The 26,138-nt window shown below is 43.5% G+C and overlaps 1 protein-coding gene across 1 annotated transcript in view; it reads left to right on the top strand.

The window, feature by feature from the left end:
- The window catches only part of afap1 (actin filament associated protein 1), a 77,397-nt gene extending 51,992 nt beyond the window's left edge, over nucleotides 1-25,405 (top strand). The window contains exons 9-17 of the mRNA XM_079184475.1: nucleotides 1,051-1,203; nucleotides 2,080-2,291; nucleotides 3,551-3,696; nucleotides 3,983-4,097; nucleotides 15,216-15,339; nucleotides 21,615-21,779; nucleotides 21,933-22,123; nucleotides 22,305-22,472; nucleotides 23,508-25,405. Coding sequence (XP_079040601.1) covers nucleotides 1,051-1,203; nucleotides 2,080-2,291; nucleotides 3,551-3,696; nucleotides 3,983-4,097; nucleotides 15,216-15,339; nucleotides 21,615-21,779; nucleotides 21,933-22,123; nucleotides 22,305-22,472; nucleotides 23,508-23,534 — 1,301 coding nt within the window. The 3' untranslated portion in view covers nucleotides 23,535-25,405. The remainder of the gene's footprint in view (nucleotides 1-1,050; nucleotides 1,204-2,079; nucleotides 2,292-3,550; nucleotides 3,697-3,982; nucleotides 4,098-15,215; nucleotides 15,340-21,614; nucleotides 21,780-21,932; nucleotides 22,124-22,304; nucleotides 22,473-23,507) is intronic.
- Nucleotides 25,406-26,138: the final 733 nt, after the last annotated feature.

The following is a 26,138-nucleotide window of genomic DNA, read 5'->3' as shown; positions in this document are numbered from 1 at the left end:
TTAATCTTCACACCTTTACACCTATAGTGACACTGATTACACCACTTAAGAGCTGTCACGTGATGGAAGTCTGGACAAAGGCACTTTGGCTCAGTCTTATATAACTTTTCCTATGTTAGCCTATTTTTTAACCCTGAATTTTCTATGTTCCTTTATTGTCATTCAGTAAACACATCAGATTCGTCAATGAAATAAAAAACGTAGCTCTTGGTCTTGCTTCAGTCATTCCCTCATTGAGGGAAAACCCTCTTTTCAACTCAATCAGCCACATTCTTTCCATGGCTGGTAACAAAAGGAGCTGATTTACTGGTGTCAAATTTACCTGATCAGAGTTTTCCTTCTCTGAAGGGAAAAATAATAATAATTCCTCCCTTTCAAAAAGGTTTCAATCACTTTCACATCTGCTTTCCGCCTCAGGACGCCGTTTGTGTATGACGTGTGTTTGTATACGTTTTATATTTGGAGAAAAACACTGCGATTGAAATTGAGTGTGGACAACTTCCTATCTGATGAAGGCAGTCGCCATGGTAGTAAACACATCATACCAGGGAGAGACAAATGCTGAAATAGAAGTTTATGAATTTTTGTATTAAAAATAGAATTGAATACATGAGTTTCTGCCATTGGCTTGGACTATTCATTAATAGAGTCTGATTTGTGTGAGATATTGTATGTGTGCAAACCTGCCCTGATCATTAAATAGAGTTTGTTTCTGTGGTGCATGTGTGTCTCGAATCACGTTTTGGTATGATGACATCAGTGGAGGGGAACACTTCGTATAATCCTCCCCAGTTCTTCTCCACTTTAGAACAAGAAGGTCCTTCTCTTCTGTTCATACAGTATTGCAAAAGCATCCACACATAATCGAATCAACATAGATGAACACATTACATCTCTCTTGTGGTAGAGCACATTAAATCAGCAGGGATCCTTCATGAAGGATATCAGTGTTTTACTAATATCCCCTTCATTTAAAGTCATAAATTCAATTCATAATCTCTCTCTCTTTCTGTCTCTTTTTCTCTCTCTCTCTCGCTCTCTCTCTCTCAGCAAAAGGAAAGAAGAACTCAAAGTCTGAGCAGAAGACTGGGACGGTGGGGAAGGGAGCAGGGAAGAAGATCACTAAAATCATCGGGCTGGGTAAAAAGAAGCCGTCCACAGATGAGCAGAACTCGTCAGCAGAAGAAGAAGTACCCTCATGTGGTGAGAAAAAGACATTAAAGTTAATATCCTAAAGATCTTGTGTGTCATCCGACCGAGTCTGACGGTCAAAGTGTTTCTACATGTTCCCAATGACTAAAGTCAGAGCTGAACCCCACTGAAGAATGTTTTGGGTGTCTTTGAAGGCTAAATGCAATTAATTACATAAATGGGGATAATGATACACACTTTCAGACAGTCTCTCCTCACAAGCATTCTTGGTGGGAGTACAACATTTCAAGCAGAGATTCCCAACCCCTGGGCTGTGGACCAGCAGCAGGTCTCTGAATATGTGCTGCTACGCATAAACAGCTGAATAAGAATATCACTTTAGTTATTACTTTGAACTTGGCGCGGTCTGTTCTGCACTTTTCTTTCATAACTCCCTGACTCCCCAACAACAACATACTGATTTTGAATTAAAGTAGTTCACCACGTGAAGTCTGTGTGAAGACAGATTGATCTATCTGTGTAACCACTATGAAAAACAGATATAAACCATTTCTATTTATATATGTTTGTGTGCTCTCTATTGTGTCTCTCTGTATCTCTTTGTGTGTCTCTGTGTCTCTCTGTGTGTGCCTCTGTGTCCCTCGGACTCATCTCAAGGCTTATTGTGTGGTGGAATAATAAATAGAAAGCTGTATAAGCATTTCTTCTTTTTGTATTGGCTTTTTTTAAATGGAGATCTTTATTCCACCGTCTTTGTCTTCCATTTCATTTTCAGTATGTGCATACATAATTTTCCTGAAAGTTACTGCTTCCCGTGTGAGAAAGGTGGACCAGTAAAAAATACATCCGACTGCTGCTGATAAAAAAACAAAGTCAGCGTAGTTTGTTCTGACTGTATTTTTCTGACTGTATGCACTTTGTCGACAGGCTACCTGAACGTGTTGTCCAATAACCGTTGGCGGGAGCGCTGGTGCCGCCTGAAAGACAACCAGCTGCTCCTCCATAAGGACCGTGACGACCTGAAGAGCCACATCGCCTCACTGCCCCTTAGAGGCTGCGAGGTCAGCCCCGGCCTCGATCACAAACACCCCTTTGCCTTCCGCCTGCTTCGTAACGGCCAGGAGGTCGCTGTGCTGGAGGTGAGCTCCAAATGATCTTTTTGATTCTGTACATGGGGAGACGTGTATCCTTGTGTTCAGGTCGGCTACTAAAACTTCACTGTCAAACATTAAATGGTAGGGAATATGTTAAAGCACAGTAACACGGGTACAAGCAAACACTGCTCATCATGTTTTCCTCCTTATTCATGGAGTTCCTCTTATGTGGTAAAACGTCTCCTTCACCCACTAGTGACTTGTGTCTGTGTTTTTGATGTTGGTGTATATGAACTTCCTCCATTTACCGTTTAGTTGGTTTTGATTCTATTTCCTCACATAGTCTGCACGCCATCCTCTGCTAGACATTTGCTTGTGTTTCTTTTCCATGTAAAACTATATCATTACTAAGCATTTGATGGATGTCAACGCTGGTCTCCATCTTCTTAGCTGCAGTCAGGCCTGCCAGCCAGACTTTGCAGTTGTCCATGAGGGAAAGGCGGGAACCATCATATAGAACAGTGATTCTCAACTGGTGGGTCGCGACCCACTTCGTGGGCCTTTGCCTGACAAAAAAAACATGCAATTAATCGCGATTAAAAATTGTAAGAGATATGGATCTTCTTACATTGAGGACAAAACAGGGCAAAAACCTCAGTGTGTTTTGTGCAGCGAGGTTCTGGCACAAGAAAGCATGAAGCGGCATTTGTTGGATCAATCCGCAGCGGATAAACTGAAAACCTCTGTCAAATCACACTATAAATAGGCGAATTGAAGACATGTCGGATGACATCAAACAACAGACCACAGCTCGAATTAAGGCAAGTGGTCATTTTGCATTACAAATGGACAAATCTACAGACACTAACAAAGCAGTTTTACTCGTTTATGTGAAACTTGTGTGGGACGGGGACTGACGGGAACAATTTCTCTGCACAAGAGAGCTCCTACACTACGACTGCAGAGGACATTTTTAGCTCTGGTTCAAACTGCACCATCTTTTCATAAAATAAATTTGAGAAGTTGAAAATGTAGGTCTCGGCTTGTCATTAAGGGGTGATGGTGGGTCCCGCAGCCAGACCAGTTGAGAACCACTGCTTTAGAAGATGAACAACGGGGTCAAAAAGAGCACTTACTTTGAAGAAATTATAACGTATCACTTAGCATTAATGATGAAAAATAGAGACAGACTGTCGTAAATTCTTATCAGATAGCATTTTTAGCTCCTGGTTTAACTAAAATATGAAGAAGAAGCAGCACTGGATTTTATTTGGCCAACACCTGAGACTCTGTTGTTCCTCCAGGCCTCCTCCTCTGAGGAGATGGGTCGCTGGTTGGGGATTTTATTGGCTGAAACCGGCTCCACCACCGACCCTGCCACTCTGCACTACGACTACATCGACGTGGAGACCACCGCCAATGTCATCCAGCTGGCCAAGCAGTCCTTCTGGTGAGGGACACACACATTTCCTCTAGTGATGAAAACACCAACCTGACAAGTACTTTTTTGTAATCAGATAGTAAACCTTTTTTTTTTTTTTACATTGAGTCATTTTCATTGTGAATGTTGCAGTTGTGTAAAATTTGATATTGGCGCTGTATATTCAGCCCTTACTGCTGTTGTTGTTCCATCTATAGTGTATTTTACAGACCAGTGTGTGAGTACTGACACATACAAATGTGAAATGATAGAAGGTGGATTCTTTTGAATGAATCTTGATGTCTTCTCATCACAGTTTCACCAGTAAGCGTGCTGTCTCTTCTAACCCGTACCTGGACAACCCCGTCAATGGCTATGCCTGCCCCACTGGAGTGGCTCTGCATTATGACGATGTCCCCATTAATGGAACGGTAAGAACACAGCTGCTCTGAGGCGATGCACATACACAACGGAAGATAAAGCAACACATAGCAACAATAGTGGAAAAAACGACTGTGTAGCAATAAATGTGCTACATTAACCAACATTAACATAAATATATTATCGTGGGATTAACTGACATATGTCTGTATAAGTAGTTACCATAGTTAGGATGATTGGGAGCCTCTATTTTACTGTGGTATCTTTATCTCGGATGTTTTTGGTATTGTTTGATTTATCTTGACCAGTGATGCCAGTATGAATCTTAATGTGACAACATTACATTACATTACATTACAGTCATTTAGCAGACGCTTTTATCCAAAGCGACTTACAATAAGTGTAAGGTATTGGTATTCAAGAGAACTACTAGTCACCAGAAGTCATAAGTATCTCCTTTTTTAAACAAGCATCTAAGAGCATAAACCAGAGCAAAAGTACAGAGCAGAAACAAACGAAAACAATAAGTGCAACAAACTAGTATGAATACAATAAGTGACAACAATGTCACATCATTAATGAAACCATTATGTGTTGACATATTTACGTTAAGATTATGTACAGGTTAGTTCCAGGTGGTGGAAGTGGTTTTATGACATAAACCTTCAGGGAAAAAGAGCAGAGGTGCTACATCACGCAACAAATGCCACACAGTCTTCCTCTATGTGGACGAGTCCCGTCAGGAGCTGATGGAGCTCAACTCACCGTAACAGTGACATTGCATCTTCGCTTCACAGTAATTAATCAGAGCAGCATGTCGCCACGTTGTGAAAACAGAAAGAGGTTTTACGTGTTGGGGAAAGTAGAGTTAAAAGGCAGAGACAGTCATTGAAGCAGCTGCCAGTCTAACACCAGCCTGAATTTTTCAGTTTGATAATCACCTGAAAAGTTCAGATTAAAGCAAAATTAGCCCAACCCCTCGAGTCACACTGGCCACATTTAAGGGAAATAATCCAGTTTGAAATATGCGGGAATATTCCTCTGTGGTCCACCACTAGTATGATTTATTACACGTTATATGACGTATTGCAATGACACTTATTATGGCAAAGTAGTGTAACTAACTTTATCATCTTTCTTTCCTATTATGTATTATGTCTCTCTTCTCCTCTCCTCTCTTTCCGTTTCTGGTGAGCGTGAGTGTGTGACGGTAGATGTGCGATGGTGGATGTGCGAGTGGCACTGAGTTTGAATTGTTTTCTGTCCCTGATCTTCGGGTCTTTAACTGTGTTTCAACATCTGTTTATGTGCATGATCAGGTAAGTCTCTTTAACCGTTTTACTGGTTTGTGTGTTGAGTGATCGGTGCTTTTGTCGAGGTGTTTTCAGGAGGAATGGCGTCCTCCCAGACGCCACCTCTGTCTCACCGGCAGGGAATGAGGATAGTCCCGCCGGATAATAGCGTCACTGTAGAGGAGGTTTTGTTGGCTGTTGGTGAGCAGGTAGGACACGATAAATTCTCCTTTGCATCGAGAATGAACAAAGCAGCGGTTGTGTTCCTGAAAGAAGAACCTTGTGTCTACCAGCTGATCGAGAGCGGCGTGTTCATCAGGGACACATTTGTGCACGCCTCCCCTCTGTCAGCTCCCACCACGCGGATCACCGTGTCCGGTGTTCCGCCGTTTATCCCGAACGAGTCGTTAGAGAAAGAACTCCGGAGGTTTGGGAAATTTGCTAGTGGATTAAAAACAGTGAGTTTGGGATGTAAAGATCCTAAATTGAAGCACATATAGTCCCTGAGGCGGCAGGTGTTCATGTTTCTGGACTCACCAACTCAAACACTGGAGGTGTCCTTCAGAGTGAAGCACGGTGACCGCTCCTACATGGTGTATGCCAGCTCAGGACAGCTCAAATGTTTCGAGTGTGGACACAGACGGTTTGCCTGTCCGCATAGAGAGCAGGCCGGCTCTGCTGTGATCGAACCTAGGGCTGACGGACCTGTGATCGAACCTAGGGCTGACGGACCTGTGATCGAACCTAGGGCTGACGGACCTGTGATCGAACCTAGGGCTGACGGACCTGTGATCGAACCTAGGGCTGACGGACCTGTGATCGAACCTAGGGCTGACGGACCTGTGATCGAACCTAGGGCTGACGGACCTGTGATCGAACCTAGGGCTGACGGACCTGTGATCGAACCTAGGGCTGACGGACCTTTGATCGAACCTAGGGCTGACGGACCTGTGATCAAACCTAGGGTTGACGGACCTGTGATCGAACCTAGGGCTGACGGACCTGTGATCGAACCTACGGCTGGCGGACCTGTGATCGAACCTAGGGCTGACGGACCTGTGATCGAACCTAGGGCTGGCGGACCTGTGATCGAACCTACGGCTGGCGGACCTGTGATCGAACCTACGGCTGGCGGGCCTGTGATGGAACCTACGGCTGGCGGACCTGTGATCGTACCTAGGGCTGGCGGACCTGTGATCGAACCTACGGCTGGCGGACCTGTGATCGTACCTAGGGCTGACGGACCTGTGATCGTACCTACGGCTGGCGGACCTGTGATCGTACCTAGGGCTGACGGACCTGTGATCGTACCTAGGGCTGACGGACCTGTGATCGTACCTACGGCTGGCGGACCTGTGATCGTACCTAGGGCTGACGGACCTGTGATCGTACCTAGGGCTGACGGACCTGTGATCAAACCTACGGCTGGCGGACCTGTGATCGAACCTACGGCTGGCGGACCTGTGATCGAACCTACGGCTGGCGGACCTGTGATCGAACCTACGGCTGGCGGACCTGTGATCGTACCTAGGGCTAGCGGAACTGTAATCGTACCTACTGGGGCTGCTAGCTCACAGTTAAAAAGCAAAGAAAAGGATGAGAAAGAGCAGAGCCAAGCTGAGGAGCAACAGGCTGCTGTTGCAGAGAACAGCTGCTCTCAGACTGTAATTGAACCCCAGCCAGCAGAAAATGTGGAGGAACCTCCACAAACTCCAGCGGACTTACTTCCAACTTTTCTGTTGACTTCTATGGAATTACTGGACATTCTCGTCAAAGCTCACCTTAGCCCATGCAGTGAGACGGTGTAGGAGAGGGAAACGTGCCAGCGCACACCGCTGCCAGGCATATTTCTCTCCAACGTCCGCTCACTGTGCAACAAACTGGACGAACTTCAGCTACTGGTGGGGAAAGACAGAGACTTTTCTTCATCCTCCGTTTTGTGCTTCACTGAGACCTGGCGCTGTGGATCGATACCTGACTCCTCGTTCCAGCTGGCTGGCTTCCAGCTTTTCAGAGCGGACCGCGACTCAGAGCTCTCTGGCAAATCAAAGGGTAGAGGAATCTGTTTCTACTCCAACAGTGGCTGGTGTAACGATGTGACAGTGATTCTACAGCACTGTACTCCTGATCTGGAATCTTTCATTATAAACTGTAAACCCTTTTACTCCCCCCGTGAGTTCGCTTCATTCATACTGGTCGGTGTTTACATGCCGCCGCAGGGTAACGTACAGGAGGCACAGCGGACACTCGCCGAACAGACGGTGTGTGGAGCGGACCAACCCGGACTCTTTAGTTATTGTCCTTGGTGACTTTAACAAAGGAAAACTCCCTGAATACAGGCAGTTTATTAAATGCTCAACCAGAGAGGAGAACATTCTAGATCACTGTTACACCACAATCAGCGGGGCCTATCGTGCCGTCCCTCGTGCTGCACTGGGACTCTCTGACCACGTCATGGTCCATCTGATTCCTGCACACGGGCAGAAATTAAACCTCTGTAAAGCTGTGGTGAGGAAATTCAAGCAGTGGACCAGTGAAGCTCTGGAGGATCTTCGGGCGTGCTTGGGACAGTACAGACTGGGATGTTTTCCGGACTGCTACCAACAGTCTGGATGAGTACACAGAGGCTGTAACTTCATAGATCAGCTTCTGTGAGGACAGCTGTGTTCCATCAAGCACCAGGGTGAGTTATAACAACGACAAACCCTGGTTTACAGCAGAACTCAGACAGCTAAGGCTGCACAAGGATCAGACATTTAGGAGTGGGGACAGGGACTTGTATAAAGAGTCAAAATACAGGTTTAGCAAGGCGGTGAGAGACGATAAACGACTGTACTCTAAGAAACTGCAACACCAGCTCTTAGCAAGTGACTCTGCTCCTGTCTGGAGAGGCCTCAGACAGATCACCAATTACAAACCTAAAACCCCCCAATTCATGAATGACCAATGCCTGGCAGACAAGCTGAATGAGTTCTACTGTAGATTTGAAAGACAATGGGACAGTCCTGACTCCATCCCCCACAGCTCCATCAACCAGCCCCAGACCACCAGCCCCCCCTCCCCCAGCTCAGCAGGGGCTCATGCCTCTGTACCACCCAGACTGCAGCGCATCATTCGCTCTGCTGAGAGGGTGATTGGCAGCAATCTGCCGTCCCTCCAGGACAGGAAAGATTGTAGCCGACCCCTCTCACCCTGGACATGAACTGTTCATGCCCCTTCCATCTGGCAGGAGGCTGAGGTCCATCAGGACCAAGACCTCACGCCACATGAACAGCTTCTTCCCGTCGGCAATCGGGCTCATTAACAAAGCTCGGGACCCCCACTGACTCCGTCATCTCCAGGACAACCTCCTACCGGTCAGTCCCCTGCACATCCCTATGTTTCTTTAATGTTTAATGTTATTGCACCACCCGCCATGACAAATTCCTTGTATGTGCAACATACATTGGCAATAAACTGTTCTGATTCTGATTCTGACTCAGCGATCTCTCACTGCCGGGGTCCTCCTGTCTTGATCGTCTTCCTATTGTATCTGCTTATGCAGATGTTGTATTTGTTTTTGTCTCTAGTCAGAAGGACGTTCAATGTTTGCAGGATACCTTGTCATTTTATGAAAAGGTATCATCTGCACGGGTGAACTGGGCCAAGAGTGAAGCCTTGTTGGTGGGACAGTGGAGGGACGGAGTGGGGGAAAGAGGGACTGAAAGTCCTGGGAGTTTTTTTGGGCACCGAGGGCTTTCAAGCAAAGAACTGGGAGGGAGTGAAGGAGAAAGTGTGCGCTCGTTTTTCTAAATGGAAATGGTTGCTACCCCATTTGTCGTATAGAGGAAGAGTTCTGGTTGCCAATAACTTAGTTGCCTCGACTCTCTGGCACAGACTCGTCGCTCTGACAACACAGAGAGGCCCGATTGAGGACATCCAGAGATCACCGTAGACTTTTTCTGGTCTGGCAAGCACTGGGTCCGGGCAACAGCTCTGTACCTGCCTCTTGATGAAGGGGGACACGGACTGATTGACATCCAGTCTAAAATTGCCTCTTTTCGACTCCGGACAGCTCAAGGACTGCTCTACGACTGTGGCCCAAGCTGGCTCGACACAGCTCGACTGCTGCTGAGGAGAGCTGGGCGGTTGGGCTATGACAAGCAGCTGTTCCTCCTGCAACCAGAGACTTTGGACCTTACTGTACTAACACCTTTCTACAGTGCTGTACTGCAGGGTTGGAAATTTTCAAGACCACACGGGCCACAAATGAGGTTCCTGGAATGTGGTTGTTTGAGGAACCTTTGTTCTTTAACAACTTCAACAAACTCAAACTCTGCAATCTGCCAGCCTGCGAGCGAATCTCAGAGAGGCTGGCTGCACCAAACTGGGCCATCTGATGAGGATGACAGCGACATCGATGGACGCCCTGAAAGAGAACAGCAGCATCACCTCAGTCCGGCTGATCAACAGAGTGGTGGAGGAAGTTTGTCCATACCCCAGAGAGAGTTTGCTGCAAACCGAACTCTGTGTGACCAGTGGTATGACGGCTTTGAGTACTGCTTCCCCTCTCTGTCCATCACCCCCTCTGTTGGGGAGTGGCAGGACTTTCACAACCTGGAAAAGTTCTAGGACGTGGGCAAAAAAGCTGTCTGCCACACCTGCGTCAAGATTGTCAACTCGCGCTCTTTGTCAGGGAATGAAGGAGTCGAGGTGGACTGAGTTCTTTGGTGCAGATATTTCCCCGAAAGGCAGCTGGCGGTCTCTGTACAAGCTGCCCGTTGAAAAGCGGACAGCAGACTTCCAGTGGAGGGTTGTACACGGGGCAATAGCTACAAACGGATACAGAGCGCACCTTGATCCGGAGCTGTGGGAGGGGTGTTAATTCTGATCTCAGAGTGAAACTCTGATACATCTGTTTGTTCAGTGTCCTCGGCTGTCAGCACTGTTTGAACTTTTAAAAAGGTGGTTCCAGGGTCTTGGGGATGTTTTTACTTTTGTTTTGTTTGTTTTATGCTCCGTGGGGAAGCAGGGAGAGCTGATTGTTCATGTATGATAAGTTAAAAATGTTTCTGTTTGGATGAGTTGACTTATTAATTTTCTTGAATTGATGACGTGACAGTGATCTGGTGTCTCCTGGATCAATAAAAGGAATTTAAAAACCAAAAAACCTCTCTTCTCCTCTCCCCTCCCATACTCTCCTCCCCTCTTCTGTCTTCTCTCTGCTTGCTTGCATGCTTTAACCCAAGGACCCAGAGGTGCAGTACTCCAGTCCCAACACAAGGGGGTGCCAACTGAAAGAGGAGGTGCTCTATGAGAATGCTGACCTCTATGAGAACATGCCCTCGTCCAAGCTGGACACTCGCTATCCTCCCAAGCCTTCCTCTTCTTCTACTTCCTCTTCCTCCACCTCTACCAGTCACTACAAAACCCCTGTTTCTAAAGTCTCCTCTAAGTTCCTGGCTGCTGATACTAAAACTAAAGCTACTGCTCAGGTGACTAACACTCCTCAATCACTGTTTTCCTGTTCTACTCTTGACATTCAAACTTTTTTAATAATAATTGATCAGTCTATAACTCTTTACATGTCCAGTGTTTTTCCTCGTCAACATCTAATGTATAATTTAAAGTTAACGATCAGATAGCCTTATGTTTGTGTTACTCATGTGAAAATAACTACCACACACTTGACCTCGTTTTTTTGTCTTCTAAGCAAGAAGATTTCTTTGTATGACATTTTCTGTTTGCTTTTCTTGTGATGGAAGCACGGAAATATTAGGACTTGACTTATATTACATCGCAAATATGACCAGAATTCAAGGTCACTGTCACTACTACGACTATGAAAATAGAGCAGAGAACATATGGTTAGATACGTTGTAACCCATGGCTCTCAGCCTGATGGGGAATGAGCATCTGGGGAAAGGGGCTTTATTTCTGGGGTTTTGGTGTGGTGCAGTGGATATCCAGGCCAAGACTTCCTTCACCATGCACTGCTCATTACATTCCGATTAACAGCTTGAGATGTGAGACTGGAGTTGGGATCAGGGACAACGTGTAGAACTGGATTGTTTCACAAGTAGCAAGTTTACAATCTGATTTTAAACCAATACAAAGTGTGTCTCCCAGGGAATTGTTACACTTAGTGTCAAGGCTTTGGTAACACAAATTCTGTGTTTTGTTATCTGCTACTTTCTGAAGAGCCCCAACACAGCACTTCATTTTTTTTAACTTTATCTCGATATACCTCTCTCACCGTGTGTTGGTGAAGTTTGGCTCCATTTAAAGCTGCATTCATCTGCTTGAAAAGGCGACTGATAAACAAAAACCTCTCTTCATACACAGACAAGAACAGCAGTATAGCTGATGGGTCTATCACAGACCTGGCATTGTACGGCCCCCGGGTCATACCCGGCCCTTTGGCTGTCGCAGACCGGCCCGTGGGACATCAATTGGAGATTATTTACAATAAAATGTAAATAAGTGTACATCATGCACGGAATACAGCTGCATTGCTTTTATTTTGAAGGCGACTGTCGCTGTTTTTATATTTTATATCTCAATTTACGTACATTGGTACATTCGTGGATGTGTGCGAGCTGCAATCCCAATAATGGCAGTGTCTGCAGCCGGAATTCTAGGGCTTAATTCATCCCGCGTCTCAGCCGAGTCGGCAACCAGACTCGACTCAACGTGTTTCTTCCGGCATGCCGAGTTTACTCCGGAGCTGGGCTAGGTCATTTGTGCTACCTGGGATGTGTTGGTGATGCAGAGCGGACACGGACATCTGAGGCTTTGTTGCTCAGAAGATGTTGGTTCTCTTCGGATCGACCAACATATGTGAACAAACATTCTCCGTGATGAAGTTTAACAATCCAGATCCTCTCTCACTGACGATCACCTGTCAGCTGTCCTTTACATCTCACCTCACACATTCAACCTGACTTCAGAACACTCGTTCAAGCTCAACACACACTAGATTTCTCGCAAAGACAGAAAGTGAGTTCATTGGACTACAAACGATAGTAATAAAAGTACTAATTTAGCAGAAACATGATCCCTGTCAGTGTTTTACTATTATATATGAATATTACATATGTATATTTGTTTGGATCATTATTCCTGCTGTAGATGTTTCAGGTGGAGCTCATTTTAACTCCTTTATACACTCTTGTTCAGTTTGGGTAGTTAGGAAGGGTTTGAAAAGTTATAATGTGCAAAGTAACTCTAAAGCTGCCAGACAAATGTTGTGGAGTACAAAGTACAATATTTCCCTCTGAGATGTAGTGGAGTGGAAGTACAAAGTTGAATAAAATGGAAATACTCAAGTAGAGTACCTTGAATTTGTACATAAGTACAGTACTCGGGCTTAGTACATTCCACCAGTGATCATAATATTTACTCTTACCACTCAGTTTATCAAAACCATACAATGCACTGCTTTTTATAAAGAGGTGGAATAATATAGAGCAGGATTGAGTTCAGTCTATTGGTCCGGCCCTCCTCAACAGTCCCTGTCTCTCATGTGGCCCCTTGGGAAAAAGAATTGCCCACCCCTGGTCTATCATGTTTAAAGGGACAGCTTATTCCATGGTCAAATTAGTGTTTGGGAGGCAACACAGAACCACAGACATCTTCAGGAGGCAAAGGAGAGAGGGGGAGGTTCCTCGCTAAGTGCTCCGAAAGTCAGGCTTCATGTTGGTTTAATTTTGACGGATATTCACATGTCGAAAGTGTGTCTAAAATGTTAGACAAAACATAAAAAATATTTCCATATGATGGTGCAGTCATAAAAACAGAGTATTTGGTTTGTATATATTGTTCACAGTATGAGATACTGTCAGACATTTCTTTGAACTTCAAAGTCATGAGTTAAAAATGTAAAAAATATGAGAACAATAACTTGATGAGAAACAATCCCTCTGCAGTTTACTGTGGGCTTCTACGATATATCCTCCCCTTATACAGCAATATAACATGTCAGGAAATATTTGCTTCATTCTCTTTCATGTGGAGTCATGTTTGTGTCCACCTGATGAATGTAATTTCAATATCCACTCTTCTTTTTGCTCCACAAACTCCTGAGAACAATATCTGTCTCTTAAACTGCTAAATGTTCACAAGCTCATTGCTAACTTTGTCTGCTGTTTGGTGCTGAGCAGGTAGCAAACACAGGCTTACCACAGGTTTATCACAGCTGGTTTACCAAAACCAGCTGGAGGCTGAACACCTCTGTAGAGTTGTTACATACCTTTCATTACACTTAAACATTGTTTCCATTGTTAGTGGTAAAAATACAGATTATTGCAGCTTGAATGTTTTAAAATAAAGAGGAATGATGCTTAACACATTTTGTAAACACCAGAGCACCCTCACTATCACAGTGCATTCCTTCACTGAAATGTTGAATCTCCTGATTTACATCCACTGTGAAGAGGTGAAAGTGAGAGGTGATTGGCTGAGGGAAAAAGGAAATCCTGTTTATTATTCCTGCAGGAGCACTCTGACTCAATAGACAAGGTGTTGATGTTGGCCACCCAAAAGTCCACCTCTCTTTCCCCTCAGCCTGTGAACCGTGATCCTGTTAGTAGTACTTTGATCATCACCGTGACGTGGCCTGAAATCATTCTTTGGAAACATGCAATATGTTTATATATTTGTTTCTTTGTGTGTTACGTGTAGTATGTGTACATCAGAGTACTGTTTGGACTGTTTGTGTGCGTTTGTCCCACATAGTGTAATTCCCTCCTCTCCTCGACAGTGAGCGTCAGCTGTGTGTGTGATTTATATTATACAGCCTTGCTCTGAGTGCCACCCTGCCTCTACGGCCACATGTGTTACCGCATTGTGTTATGTGGAGCTCCAACACTTTGATGTGTGTGCTGTGTGTGCTGTGTGTGGCGTGGCCAAGGGGTGTTAACATCGCCTCCAAGACCACAAAGTACCGCTCCACTATAAGAAGTAGATCCTCATCCAACGAGGTGTTCAACAGACTGCAGGCAGTCTTGATGTTTGGAGTTTTTAACGATAGCTCCCTGCCGCTAGGAGAAGATGGGTTAGGAGGATATTTTTATTCTCATTATGTTTTTTCAAAGTTTCCTGCTGTCTCCTTTTCAGCAAGACAAACCCACTGACCCACGTTTCATTACAATCAAGGACATTCTGCAGACATTTTATGGACCTGTCTCACTTTTTAATAAGTATTATTATACAATCAGCTGTTGAATATAATGTGCTTTAGCAATATGAACATAGTTGCTGAGATTATGTTGTACTGGCCCCAAGTGTTAAAGGAAATACATGACTGCAGCTTAAGGAACCCATCTTACATTTTAGAAAGAGGGAAGAATTTAAATTCTTATTTAAATTAACTTTTATTCTAATAGCCTAATATTCTAAGGTTAAAGTTTATTATAAAAGTACCAGCTTTTTAAAATATTTCCTCAATTTCTTCAGATTCAGAATCATGTTTTAAAAGTATGAGTGTGTGCACCAAAACGAAATTTGACTTAGATTTTAAGTTGCTCTGAATGTGCTTAAACACAGTTCCATTTATAGGTAGATATAGGTAGACAAGCACAACAAGTTAAACAAACAGAACTATTATGTACATACAAGTTGGTGAAAAAATAGGTATATGCTGTATATAAATGTATATAAAAATAAACAATGAGCAAAAACGTATCTATATACCAGTCAAGTGCTTTGTAGATTGTAAGCAAGTGGAATACAAATCTATAGTCTTTTAAACTGCATCATATCCATCTTGTTTAGTTGTTTGATTTGGTACAATTGTTGGGACAGATTCTATGTATGTGTGTAGCTTTATTACAGTTAAGTATTAACTTTTCTGAGAGATCTGAAAAGTCTTCCTCCTCCTTGTTCTTCTCCAATCAGCTGAAGGGAAAGAAGGGGCCCAATGGGACGGCATCCAAACAAAAGACAGAGCCAAAGAACCAGGCCAAGAAGAATGGAGTCAATGGGACGAATGGGACAGCTTCTCTGAAACGGAACGGCTCCAGTAAGTAGCTACAAAAAGAGAGTTCACATTATTTTCACTGGGGACTAAAGGGTTGATATCAGAAGAACTTAACAAACTAAAACAGTAAAAGGCAGGACAGAAAGTCAACTTCTGTGTAATTTGTAAATAATATAAAAATTGGAATAGCATTAAAATGTGAATGTAGACCACCTTTCCTAGTCAGCTGTGTTGTAAGTGAGAGTCCCAGCCTCACCACCGCTGATTTCTTTCTAGCAAAAGTCCACTCCACAGCAGATTGGAAAAATGCAGGATGTCAAAATTACAGTTGGATTAAAGAGGAGAGGAGGGCGTAAATGACTTAAAAACCTAAAACCTATGCTACCCCCGAGACGATCCGTGTGACGCATGCAGGCCAGACTGAAGCCTCCTGCCAACGTTGAGGTAACGCTCTAACAGACGTGATAGCAGAAGCCCAGATAGTTGGGAGACGGTGACACGTTGTGTTAATCCGTGTGGTTCAGAATAGTATTTTCTTTCTAATGTGTGAACCAGGAGGGTTGTAACCGCTGGTGTAGCCTGCCATTCCTCTGAATGTCAGAATGGAAATACCAAAATGTGCCACACAATTCTCACATTTCCAGTGTCAGATTGAATTTGAAAATGTCAGCTGCGGTTTGATTGAGTGATTTCTCATAAGCAAAGTTCACATGCATGCACATACACACACAACCTTTGGATGGTTACCCTCAGTCTTTTTCCAGTGAGGGTCCTGGTGTCAGGGGCGGACTGGGGGAAAAAAGTGGCCCGGGACTTACTGTCAGACCGGCCCACTCAATACATCATAGATGTTACTTTTTTTTATAACATTTGGATCCACCAATTTGCCTGGATGGACACATGGAATAAAATGATACTGGCTATTGTAACACTCCAAGGTAGGTATAGTTTGCTAGATGAATATGCTTAATTCTGGGCTAGTATCAGATGGCTATACGTATAACTACAGAGCCTTAAGGAATGAATGTCAGCAGAGAAAGACCACACAATAAAGAAACTGGAATCAGAGGGTAGAATTAGTATGAACTATATTGTAGAAATGAACAGAACAGAACATACGATGGGGTGTGAACATCAGTGGTATCAGTAGTGTTGCATGCTGGGTGTGTGATTGTGTGTGTGTGTGTGTGTGTGTGTGTGTGTGTGTGTGTGTGTGTGTGTGTGTGTGTGTGTGTGTGTGTGTGTGTGTGTGTGTGTGTGTGTGTGTGTAGGGGTGTTGAAGGTGCATATCAAAACAGTAAGTTAAGTAACAGAACCTAAACTAACTCTGTCGGCCCAGGTGCATTATAGTCACATGGTAATAAAAAACAATATCAGTCTACTCGTGTTATTATTACCTCACTAGATGAGTAGTTTTTGCAGCAGCTCACTCTTTTCAGCTCCACCTTTAAAGGATTTACGTTTTGGTGCCGGTGCCATGCTGCCGGCTCGCGCTCAAAAACTGCTTCGTCTGCGAGCGAGTGACGCAAGTGTTGAGTAGGCTAGAGTGATTGACATTTAATAACACCTAAAACAAAGTTAGACTGATGGAAGAGATTAGATGAGTAAAGAAGATGAAAACCATGAGTGTGAATACAGGTCGCGAAATGTCAGTCAGTGATTATTAACTTTAGGTATGAGAGTAAATTTACCGTGGTCTGTGAAGCATAGTATATAGTCGGGGCCGGCGATGTCAGAGGTTGGTGATGGAGGTGGGCCGGTATTGGACCAGCCCAACCCCGTCGGCCTACCGGGGATTTCTCCGGTATCCCCCATGGCCAGCCCACCCCTGCCTGGTGTAATGAAGCTGAAGGTTGTGGCTGTGGGTTCATTGGGTTTCTGGGCACTTCATGTCTTACAGTGTCCTGATAATAAAGGCACGGCTCTCCTTTTCTTTTTTGGTCTTGTTCAGGAAGATCTTCAGATAGACGACAGGCACCATCACATAGGGGGTCTTTGGGGTCTCTCAGCCCTGTTTTGGTTTCAAGTCCAGAGCTCAGATCTTTAAAGTGATGGTGTGGATGTTTGGAAGTGGGGTTGTATGAGGTACTCCATAGTCAGTGTATTACCTACAGTTAGTGATGGCGAGATGAAGCTTCATGAAGCATTGAAGCTTTCCATCCAATTGGTTCACTGATGGGCTGAAGCTTCATGGTGCTTCATTTGCTCTACTGCGCCATCAAGTGGACAATAAATGTAAAACAGGCAGAGTGATTATAATGACACCATGGCTTTGGTGTGTGAAGGTTTGAATTTAATAAATTAATGATGTTTGTGATGCTCGAATAGATTGCAAACAAACACGCAAAAAAGTCCCAAGTCCACAAAATGTGACGGGGGATCCATTGGGTTTCGCTGCCCCTTATACCCCAGCACAGGGGTAAAGTATTTTTAGAAGCCTGAAGACTGATTTTAGAAAGCTAAAAAATCAATTTTAGTTTAAGTACTGTATTAAGAATATCTTTCAACAGAGAAGTGAAAGTTTTTTATCACCAGTCTTGTTGCTTTGACGAGAGCATAAATCATTTCCCCTGTCAGCTCAGTTCCCCTTGAGAAATATTCTACGTATAGCATACACATAAAGGTGCAATATTCACAATTTTCAGATATAAAAATAGCATCAACCAATTATTGTGTATAAGATATAGTGGAGTACTGTCTACCTGAGCAGAGAATGAAGTATCTCTCTGTGTGTGTGTTGTAATCTGCTCTGTGCTTTGTTCACAGAGCCGGGCCAATCTCGTATAGCACCTTTAAACTAATACAACTTTTCCACAGCAGTACATTACTTTGTAATACATTAATATGGATAAGTACCTCATACAACCCCACTTCAAAACATCCTTGATAAATCGATTTAAGTTTAAGTTTGAACAATTAAGTGATAAACTGGAATATGCAATGCATCCATTTAAATGAACTCTGCCCTGTGGACTGTTCTTATGTTGGGACACCGCGTTTGACAGGCCGTGGTGGAGGTCTCGTCGTGGTCTGGAAGAATCAGTTTTCCTGCCAATTGGGGAGCACAGAATCCTATGCTACTTTTGAACTACAGCTGACTAAAGTGGGTCGGCTAAAGCCGTTTTACTGTGTTGTAATTTACCGACCTCCAGGTCCTGCAGGTCAGTTCTTATCAGAGTTCACAGACTTTCTGACCTCTATTATCAAGCTAGATAAAGTGCTTCTGGTTGGTGATTTTAATCTGCATATCAATGATGCCACAAACTGTAGTGCCACTGAGTTTCTTAATATTACTGAATCTTTTAATTTCACGCAACATGTTTCTGGTGCCACTCACAGGGGTGGTCACACCTTGGACCTTGTGTTCTCTCTGGGTCTTGATATTGATCATACCCGTTGTGAGGACCTACTGATCAGTGACCATAAATGTATTTTCTTTGATCTTTCTGTAAATGCTTATGACCCCTTATGTCTGAAACGAACATTCAACTCCCGCATTATTACTCAGAGTACAGCTGATCAGTTCTCAATGCACTTTTGCTGTGATATTAACACAAATCACAATGATGTTGGATTTTTAATAGTTTTTTAATGAACATTGCACCACATTGCTGGACAAAGGTGCACCTCTTAAGGAAAGGACCAAGGCTGCCTACAACACTTCTCTGTGAATGACAGATGCTGTCTGCAGCCTGAGACGGGAGTGTCGCAGGACAGAGCGGCTCTGGAAAGCCACTGGGCTAGAAGTGCATCGCTCATATCTCAAAGACCTCAGAGTTTCTTTTAATGCTGCAGTAAAGGAAGCTAGAACTGCTTATTTTGCCAACTTAATCTCTTCCTCAAAGAGAAATCCCAAGATTTTGTTTGACACAATTAAGATAATTCTTTCACTGTCTGTCTCTACAATACCATGCTGTTCTGTTGCTGACTATTTAAGAAAGTTCTGCTAATTATTGGCCCTGCAGTAACATCTATTGTCAATTCCTCATTGTCTACAGGAATTGCCTCGTCCTATTTTAAGCATGCCACTATCCAGCCTATAGAAACCCAACTTAAATCCGGCATTGCCTATGAACTACAGGCCCATATCAAAACTGCCTTTCCTGTCCAAAATCTTAGAGAAAGTGGTGGCCAACCAACTTACTGCTGCACTGGAGAGGAACAACATGTACGACAAATTCCAGTCTGGGTTTCGCAAACAACACTCTACTGAAACTGCTCTCCTGAGGGTTTCAAATGACATTCTCATGTGTTCTGATGCAGGTGACTGCTCTGTGTTAATACTTCTGGAAGTCAGCACACTGAGCACAGATAGTGCAAGAGATATATCGCTACTGTGTAAAGGTAATACTGCTGTTAAAAAGAACCTTATTTGTTTAAAGTGTTTTGTAATGGTAAAAAAATATATCAGTATCAGGAAATGGTTTAGAAACATTTGACGGCTTAGAAGAACAGATAAGTTTTATGTAAACATGGGTTTACGACCAGACCACATACTGAGTGTTACTGTTTTACTTTCGAGGGTCGTAAAGAGAGACACAGGAAGGTGAGCAAAAGTTCACACTGGGGGTTTCTTCCTCTCCTGGGGATGTTAAGGATCACGTAAATGTATCTGACAATGAGATCAAGGGAAAATGGAAGACTGATCTAAAGGCGGAGACTGTTTCTGCTTTAGTATATAGTATGTGAAGGTTTGAACTGATGTTGAAGAATGCTTCCAGCAGACTCTGTGTGAAGAGCTGTGTTGGGGATTCTCCCTCTTACAAGAGAATAAATGGAACAGGACAACTTTGAATGATTTGGAGACTTGGATTATTTTGATTTGCGAATAACACTCTCTTCTCCCGATTAACATAGAAATATTCTACGACAGTTTGCAAACCAAATGTTATTGCACTTTTGTTCATAGAGCAGTACTTTTAAAATAAAAGTGCGCAAAAAGCTGCTCCGGCTGCTACTCGCAGGAGAGCGAGTGTTGCCATCTTTACCACATGGGAGTGTTTAAAAAACGCAGATATTGTAGTCTGCTTTTCAGGTGGTTTACGGGACATATTTTCCGACGCACGCTCTCTGTCCGCTGGTCAGAGTGTGCTCACCTGTGACACGTGTCTGTGTCTGTGTTTGTGTGTGCAGCATGGGGGCATAACTCCGCTGTGCGCGATACAGAGAGCAGAGGAGAATTGTAAACGTGCGACCATGTAGAGACAGAAATGACATGCTGTCATGTAAATAAGATACATAACATAAGGCTATTTAGTTTGTTTAATAAAAGAACACGGTATAGACCTGTTCTATAGGAAAGGGAACCTTAATATATAGAAAATTAAATAAAAAATATTTATCCCGTTAAGGGGGAACTTTTCCTCTGCATTTGACCTATCCCTGTATCAAGGAGCAGTGTGCAGCCTATGACAGGCTGCTAGTCGCCCCCTAAGTTTACATCTTACCTCGCTGACAGAAGTTTTGATGTCTCTGTGGGTGATTTTGTGTCTTGTTACTTCTCCACTGTCTTGTGGTGGGGTCTCTGTTATTTTCCCTTTATTTGTTACCTTTGGGACCAATTATAAAAAGTTACAATGTGTCCTATCATTTATATGCAGATGATATCCAACTCCATCTGTCACATTGTGGTTTTTATGCTTTTAAAATTTCTGCTCTGTTAAGCACTTTGTGACTTTTTGTCTGTGAAAAGCGCTGTATAAATATATTTTATTATTATTATCATAAATACCCACGATTTTTGCCAGCTTGATTGCATTTCTGAACGACTTATAATACATTTACATGCTAATAAAAAAATCACAGAGGGGATCTGAAGTTAAAGGATAATTCAAGTTTATTAAAACATGAGTCTCATTTATTATTATTTTGAAAATGATTCCCATTGGTAATAATAACTTTTTAGTCACCAAGTTAACTGTTGAGATTTGGGGAAAGTGGCAACTTTCCCCAAATCTCAACACGCGGTGTACGCGGTGAGAAACAAAGGCAAACGTCCTCAAAAAATCCTCTCAGTCCTCAGGTTGTCTACTTCAACTAAATAAGTAGTCCGGTTGTGAGTCCGTCACCCAGAAAAAGACTCAAGGAAAACCAGATAAGAAAGTCAGAAGACAACAAGCCGTACTTTCAATAATAAGTCATCATGTCCTGTGTGACATGTGTCCACTGGAACGTTGATTAAAAATAAAATAACTCATACAACAACATCAGCAAATGAGATGTGCTAGCAGTAGTGCTAGCTTGGTCACGTGACGGCCGCCATGCAGGATTTCAAAATCTTGGATCCAGCTTCTTCACACCCAGTCTTTGTTGTGCAGATGTAGAGCAGTGCAAGTACGGGAAGAACCGCGTTGAGGCCGACGCCAAGCGGCTGCAGGCCAAGGAGGAAGAGCTGATGAAGAAGAAACAGGAGATCAGGAACCACCTGACCCAGCTGAAGAAGGAGCGGAGAGACCTGCGCACTGCTGTGGAAGCTGCTGCTGGTAGGAGCAATAAGAGCTTGTCTTTGAAAAGGTTATGTCTGAAATTTAAAGCAGCAGGAAAAGCTCTCCAACCTCTACTCAACATCTTGGCAGGTACATGTTTTTTACAGTGATAAACATTCACAGAGAAATCCCCCTCTCCTCCTCCATTAGGCAAACGTTCACACGCCTCGCTGTCGGAGCGACTGAAGAAGGTGGAGGAGGACTGCAGGCAGAGGGAGGAGGAGCGGGTCAACCTGGAACTGGAGCAGTCTGAGGTGAAAGAGAGCCTGAAGAAAGCCCTGAGCGGCGGGGTCACCCTGGGCCTCACGATCGAACCAAAAACTGGCTCCTCTGGAATCCAGGTCAGTCCACCTGTACTGTCTGCTGGTTAATTTGTGCTGCTTTAATGCTCCAGAGTAGTTTACAAATCACATGTTGCTTGGTTGAAACGAAGTAACTTACTCTGTGTGTGTGTGTGTGTGTGTGTGTGTGTGTGTGTGTGTGTGTGTGTGTGTGTGTGTGTGTGTGTGTGTGTGTGTGTAGTCCCCAGGGACGCTGCGACGGGCCCAGGAGTCTTCTTCCTTCTCCAGCTGTGACACCAGTGACACAGAGTCCTGCTCTCTGCCAGTCAACAGCGCCTCACTGCTCCGCCGGCAGCAGGGGGGCCAGAAGGCCTCTCCAGTCCGGGGACACGTCCTCAGGAAGGCCAAGGTCAGAGCTCACAATGCAGACCGGCCTACAGCAATGTATAAGCGTTTGCTAATATCAGGCCAGTTGTGGGAGATATTTACATTTACTACACCAGTGTATCGGTAGTGTCTGTAGTCATGTATCAGACTTGAAACTCTACTTGTCAAATCATGTTAATGTTTGGCTGACCAGGTCTGTCTTGGTCGCTTTTGGCTTCCATATAAGATGCCACAGTCCTGTTTAAGTGTGCAGAACATATTTTACAGTATTTGACTGTAAGAACAGATGATACTCTGTGTTTTGGAACAGTTCCCATACTGATTTTAGGGATGTAAACAGTCTACAACTTGAGCTCTCTTTATTTCAATATTTGTCTCCAGCTTGTCAAATTGTCCCCATTGAATTAGTTTTATCAGCTCCTGCTTCAGTGTGTCCATGGATACAAGACAAGTATCACTCGATCACTCTGATGGTGAACGGGTCAGGGTTCAGCTCCTGTTCCCTAGTGGGACCTCCCAGTGCGACCAGGGGCAGTGACTGGAAGGATTGAGGGGTGAAAGTGGTCCTGCTTGATCAGAATAGCTTCCCGGATCACTGACCAGGTGATGGGGTGAACCAATTCTTTTGTTGTTGTGATAAGTTAGCAGGAGAGTCTGGCTTTGTGTTTGGTAGTGACACCAGTGTACCAGGATGAATGTTGAAGATGAGTACAGATCCTGTTACCATTATCATGTCCTTGGTGGCATTGAAGGGCCTGAGCAGGTGGAGGTGCTCCTGGGCCTCCTCGTACACAGTCTGTGTGCAGTTAGGTTGTTCAATCCAGTTCTGAACAAAACCATAGAAATATTGGTGTTGGTGGTTTGAACATTTGAATAATTGTTTAGGTACTCCATCAACACAAGTTTTGTTTCTTCTTTCTTGATTTATTAACAGGCTTGTGTCTAGATTGATTTGTATGAGAATTATTACACGTGTACTGGTATTACTGACGATAGTATTCATCCTGAAAGATGGAGAGTGGTAGTAAACTGGTGGTTCTCTGTGTTTGTTCTGCAGGAATGGGAGCAGAAGACCGGCACATAAACAGCCAGCCCCTCACTTCAGTCTACTTTCATGTCTTTCATTTTCTTTTACAGAAATTGTGCATATATTTATTTAAAACTGTTCATACAGTCTGAGAATGTGTTGAGGAGCACACGAGCATAGCATTCACATCCTGTCAGTGCCACAACATGCAGACGTAGCATCCTTTTCAAACTGTCTTACATTGAGCATGCTGAATGTACTAAGTTGTGCCACTTGTGTTGTCCGCTCTACTTTATTTTCAGTCACCTTTTTTTTGATTGACAGTGGGTTTTCAAAAAGGTCAAAACCAAGTATTTATTTGTAAATGTTTATTGGAAATACTAGCTTCCATTTTTTTTAATTTATGTTGATGTATTTAAAGTTATTTTTGATGAATTTGTGGCGCTCCACAGAATCCCATTTCCTCCACCGTCATGTGAGTCAGCGTCAGCAAACAAAGTACATCACAACAATGGTACACACACCAGCTGAGCTCTAAGGGCTCATTCAAGAAGCACAAGTATTCTCAAGATCACCCAAACTGTAAAAAACACAACCCATTATGGAGGTTGATCTGAGACATGTTGACAGGACAGGTAGTGTTAAAATCACACATTGAGACATCCCATAAATGAAGATGCCATTCATTGTTTTTACTTGGTCATGGTTAGTACAGTTTAAGGACATTTTTACACACAGAAAGTGATTCATTATTACATTTATACATTATGAAGTTTTCTTTGAAACAACCATACACTACCAGTCCATATGTTCTGTACCTGCAGAGGTGAGTGAAGCATAGAATACCTTATTTTGAGTCACAAATGTTATATGAGTATCACAACCTGCTGACTACAAATGATCAATGTAAGAAGTATGTGTCCCTCTACAGATTAAACAAAACTAACTGATAAATGATAAATCAAGGGAAATGCTAGTAGCCACAGATATGTCTGGCTACAACTGCAAATTCAGTGTTAACAGCTTTTTAATCTAGCAAATGGAATGAACATAATCAGAGTCTCACTTCATCGTCACCCCTCACTGAAAGCTGGTTTAACATTAGAAGTATTCAAAGTCACCCAGTACAGTTTTAGCCATGCTGTTTCAGAGGTAAATGAGTAATCATGCTTCTTTAAATTGTACCTTAGTGTGATGCTGATGGCTGGCATCGGGCTGTAGCAGGACTCTAGCCGGTGTGCGTTAGCTTTCAAAAGCTGGGCAGGTCAGGCCGAGGCGTGGCAGCCCTCAGATTTGGCGCTCGTCGTTGGAAAACTCAGAAACCTCAACTGGCTGAACGTTAGTCCCTCATCCAAGAGCCTCAGTCCAGCTCCTCTCATCACGCCACTGCTTTACTGTAGTCCTGTCATCTGAGTCTCTGTGCATTGTGTGTGTGTGTGTGTGTGTGTGTGTGTGTGTGTGTGTGTGTGTGTGTGTGTGTGTGTGTGTGTGTGTGTGTGTGTGTGTGTGTGTGTGTGTGTGTGTGTGTGTGTGTGTGTGTTTGCGCGCTCAATTGCATCCAAGGCACATTCCAAACCCATCGACGTAATGTTGATGGGTTTGGAATGTTCCTTGGATGCACTAAAAATAGAGACACTTGTTGTAAATAGTGTGTTTGCTAAATTAGAGACTGTGACTTACATTTTTTAGAAAAACACACACACATACTTGTCAGTGTCACATATTCATGGTGGTTTCTCAACGTTCCACTACGCTGTGTGACGCTCGTCATGTTGATTCTGCTCAATATACATGGTGCTTTGATGACAGAAGTAGTGTTCACTCATGCATCTGTGTTTTTTGCACCTTATACATTTTCTACTCTGTTGTATATCTCAGACAGTCTCCGCCTCGGTGACAGACATGCTTGTATATATATCAATAAACTTCCCGACAAATGACTGTGTGTGCTTTATTGGTGGGGTTGGGATGAATATCGATTCAAATAATATGAAAGTGTCTACTTTGCCTGTCTGGTGGTACAGGTCTTTACTGAGCCGGCTCACCTGGGTTATGATCCTTTAACACTGGACAGGCTGCCTCTGCCTCTCTCAGCTCTCCCACGGTTTCCTGGTTTGGTTGCTTGTTTTTCCTTTTCTTTGTCACTCAGACATCACAGATGTTACTGATTGTTCACATCTAATTCATTTGTTTTGTAAATAACCCTATTTAGTATTTTTATTTTATCTTTGACCTCCAACTTTATTCTGTGTTCTCCTCTGAACCGTGAGCCAGCTCATGACGGAGCGCTTTAAGGACTTCTGGTCCATTGAGGCTTATCCTTGGAGTACTCACGACATACTGTAATCAGAACGGGTACATTTCCAGACAAGTGGGCAAACTCCAGAGCAGCTACTTAATGGACCATGTCTTCTCAAAAGAGCAGTAATTTCAAGTAGGCTGAACAATACCTTGAGAGTCTGTTCCAGAGACATGGTCAGGTTGAATATAACGCATGTGAAACCCATATTACACGTTAATGTGTGATAAAGCACATGTGGGTTATTACCGACCGAAAAGAGACATTCAATAGATTTCCTTCTGATAGTGAGTAGTTATTCACATTTTATATTTTTATTATTTCACATTTGAATTCTAACATATCACATGTAAAAACATCAA

Source organism: Pholis gunnellus (assembly GCF_910591455.1).
Source record: "Pholis gunnellus genome assembly, chromosome: 23".
In the NCBI taxonomy this organism is placed as follows: domain Eukaryota; kingdom Metazoa; phylum Chordata; class Actinopteri; order Perciformes; family Pholidae; genus Pholis; species Pholis gunnellus.
Note: the sequence above shows the minus strand (reverse complement) of the source record. Positions and strands in the feature narration are given on the sequence as shown.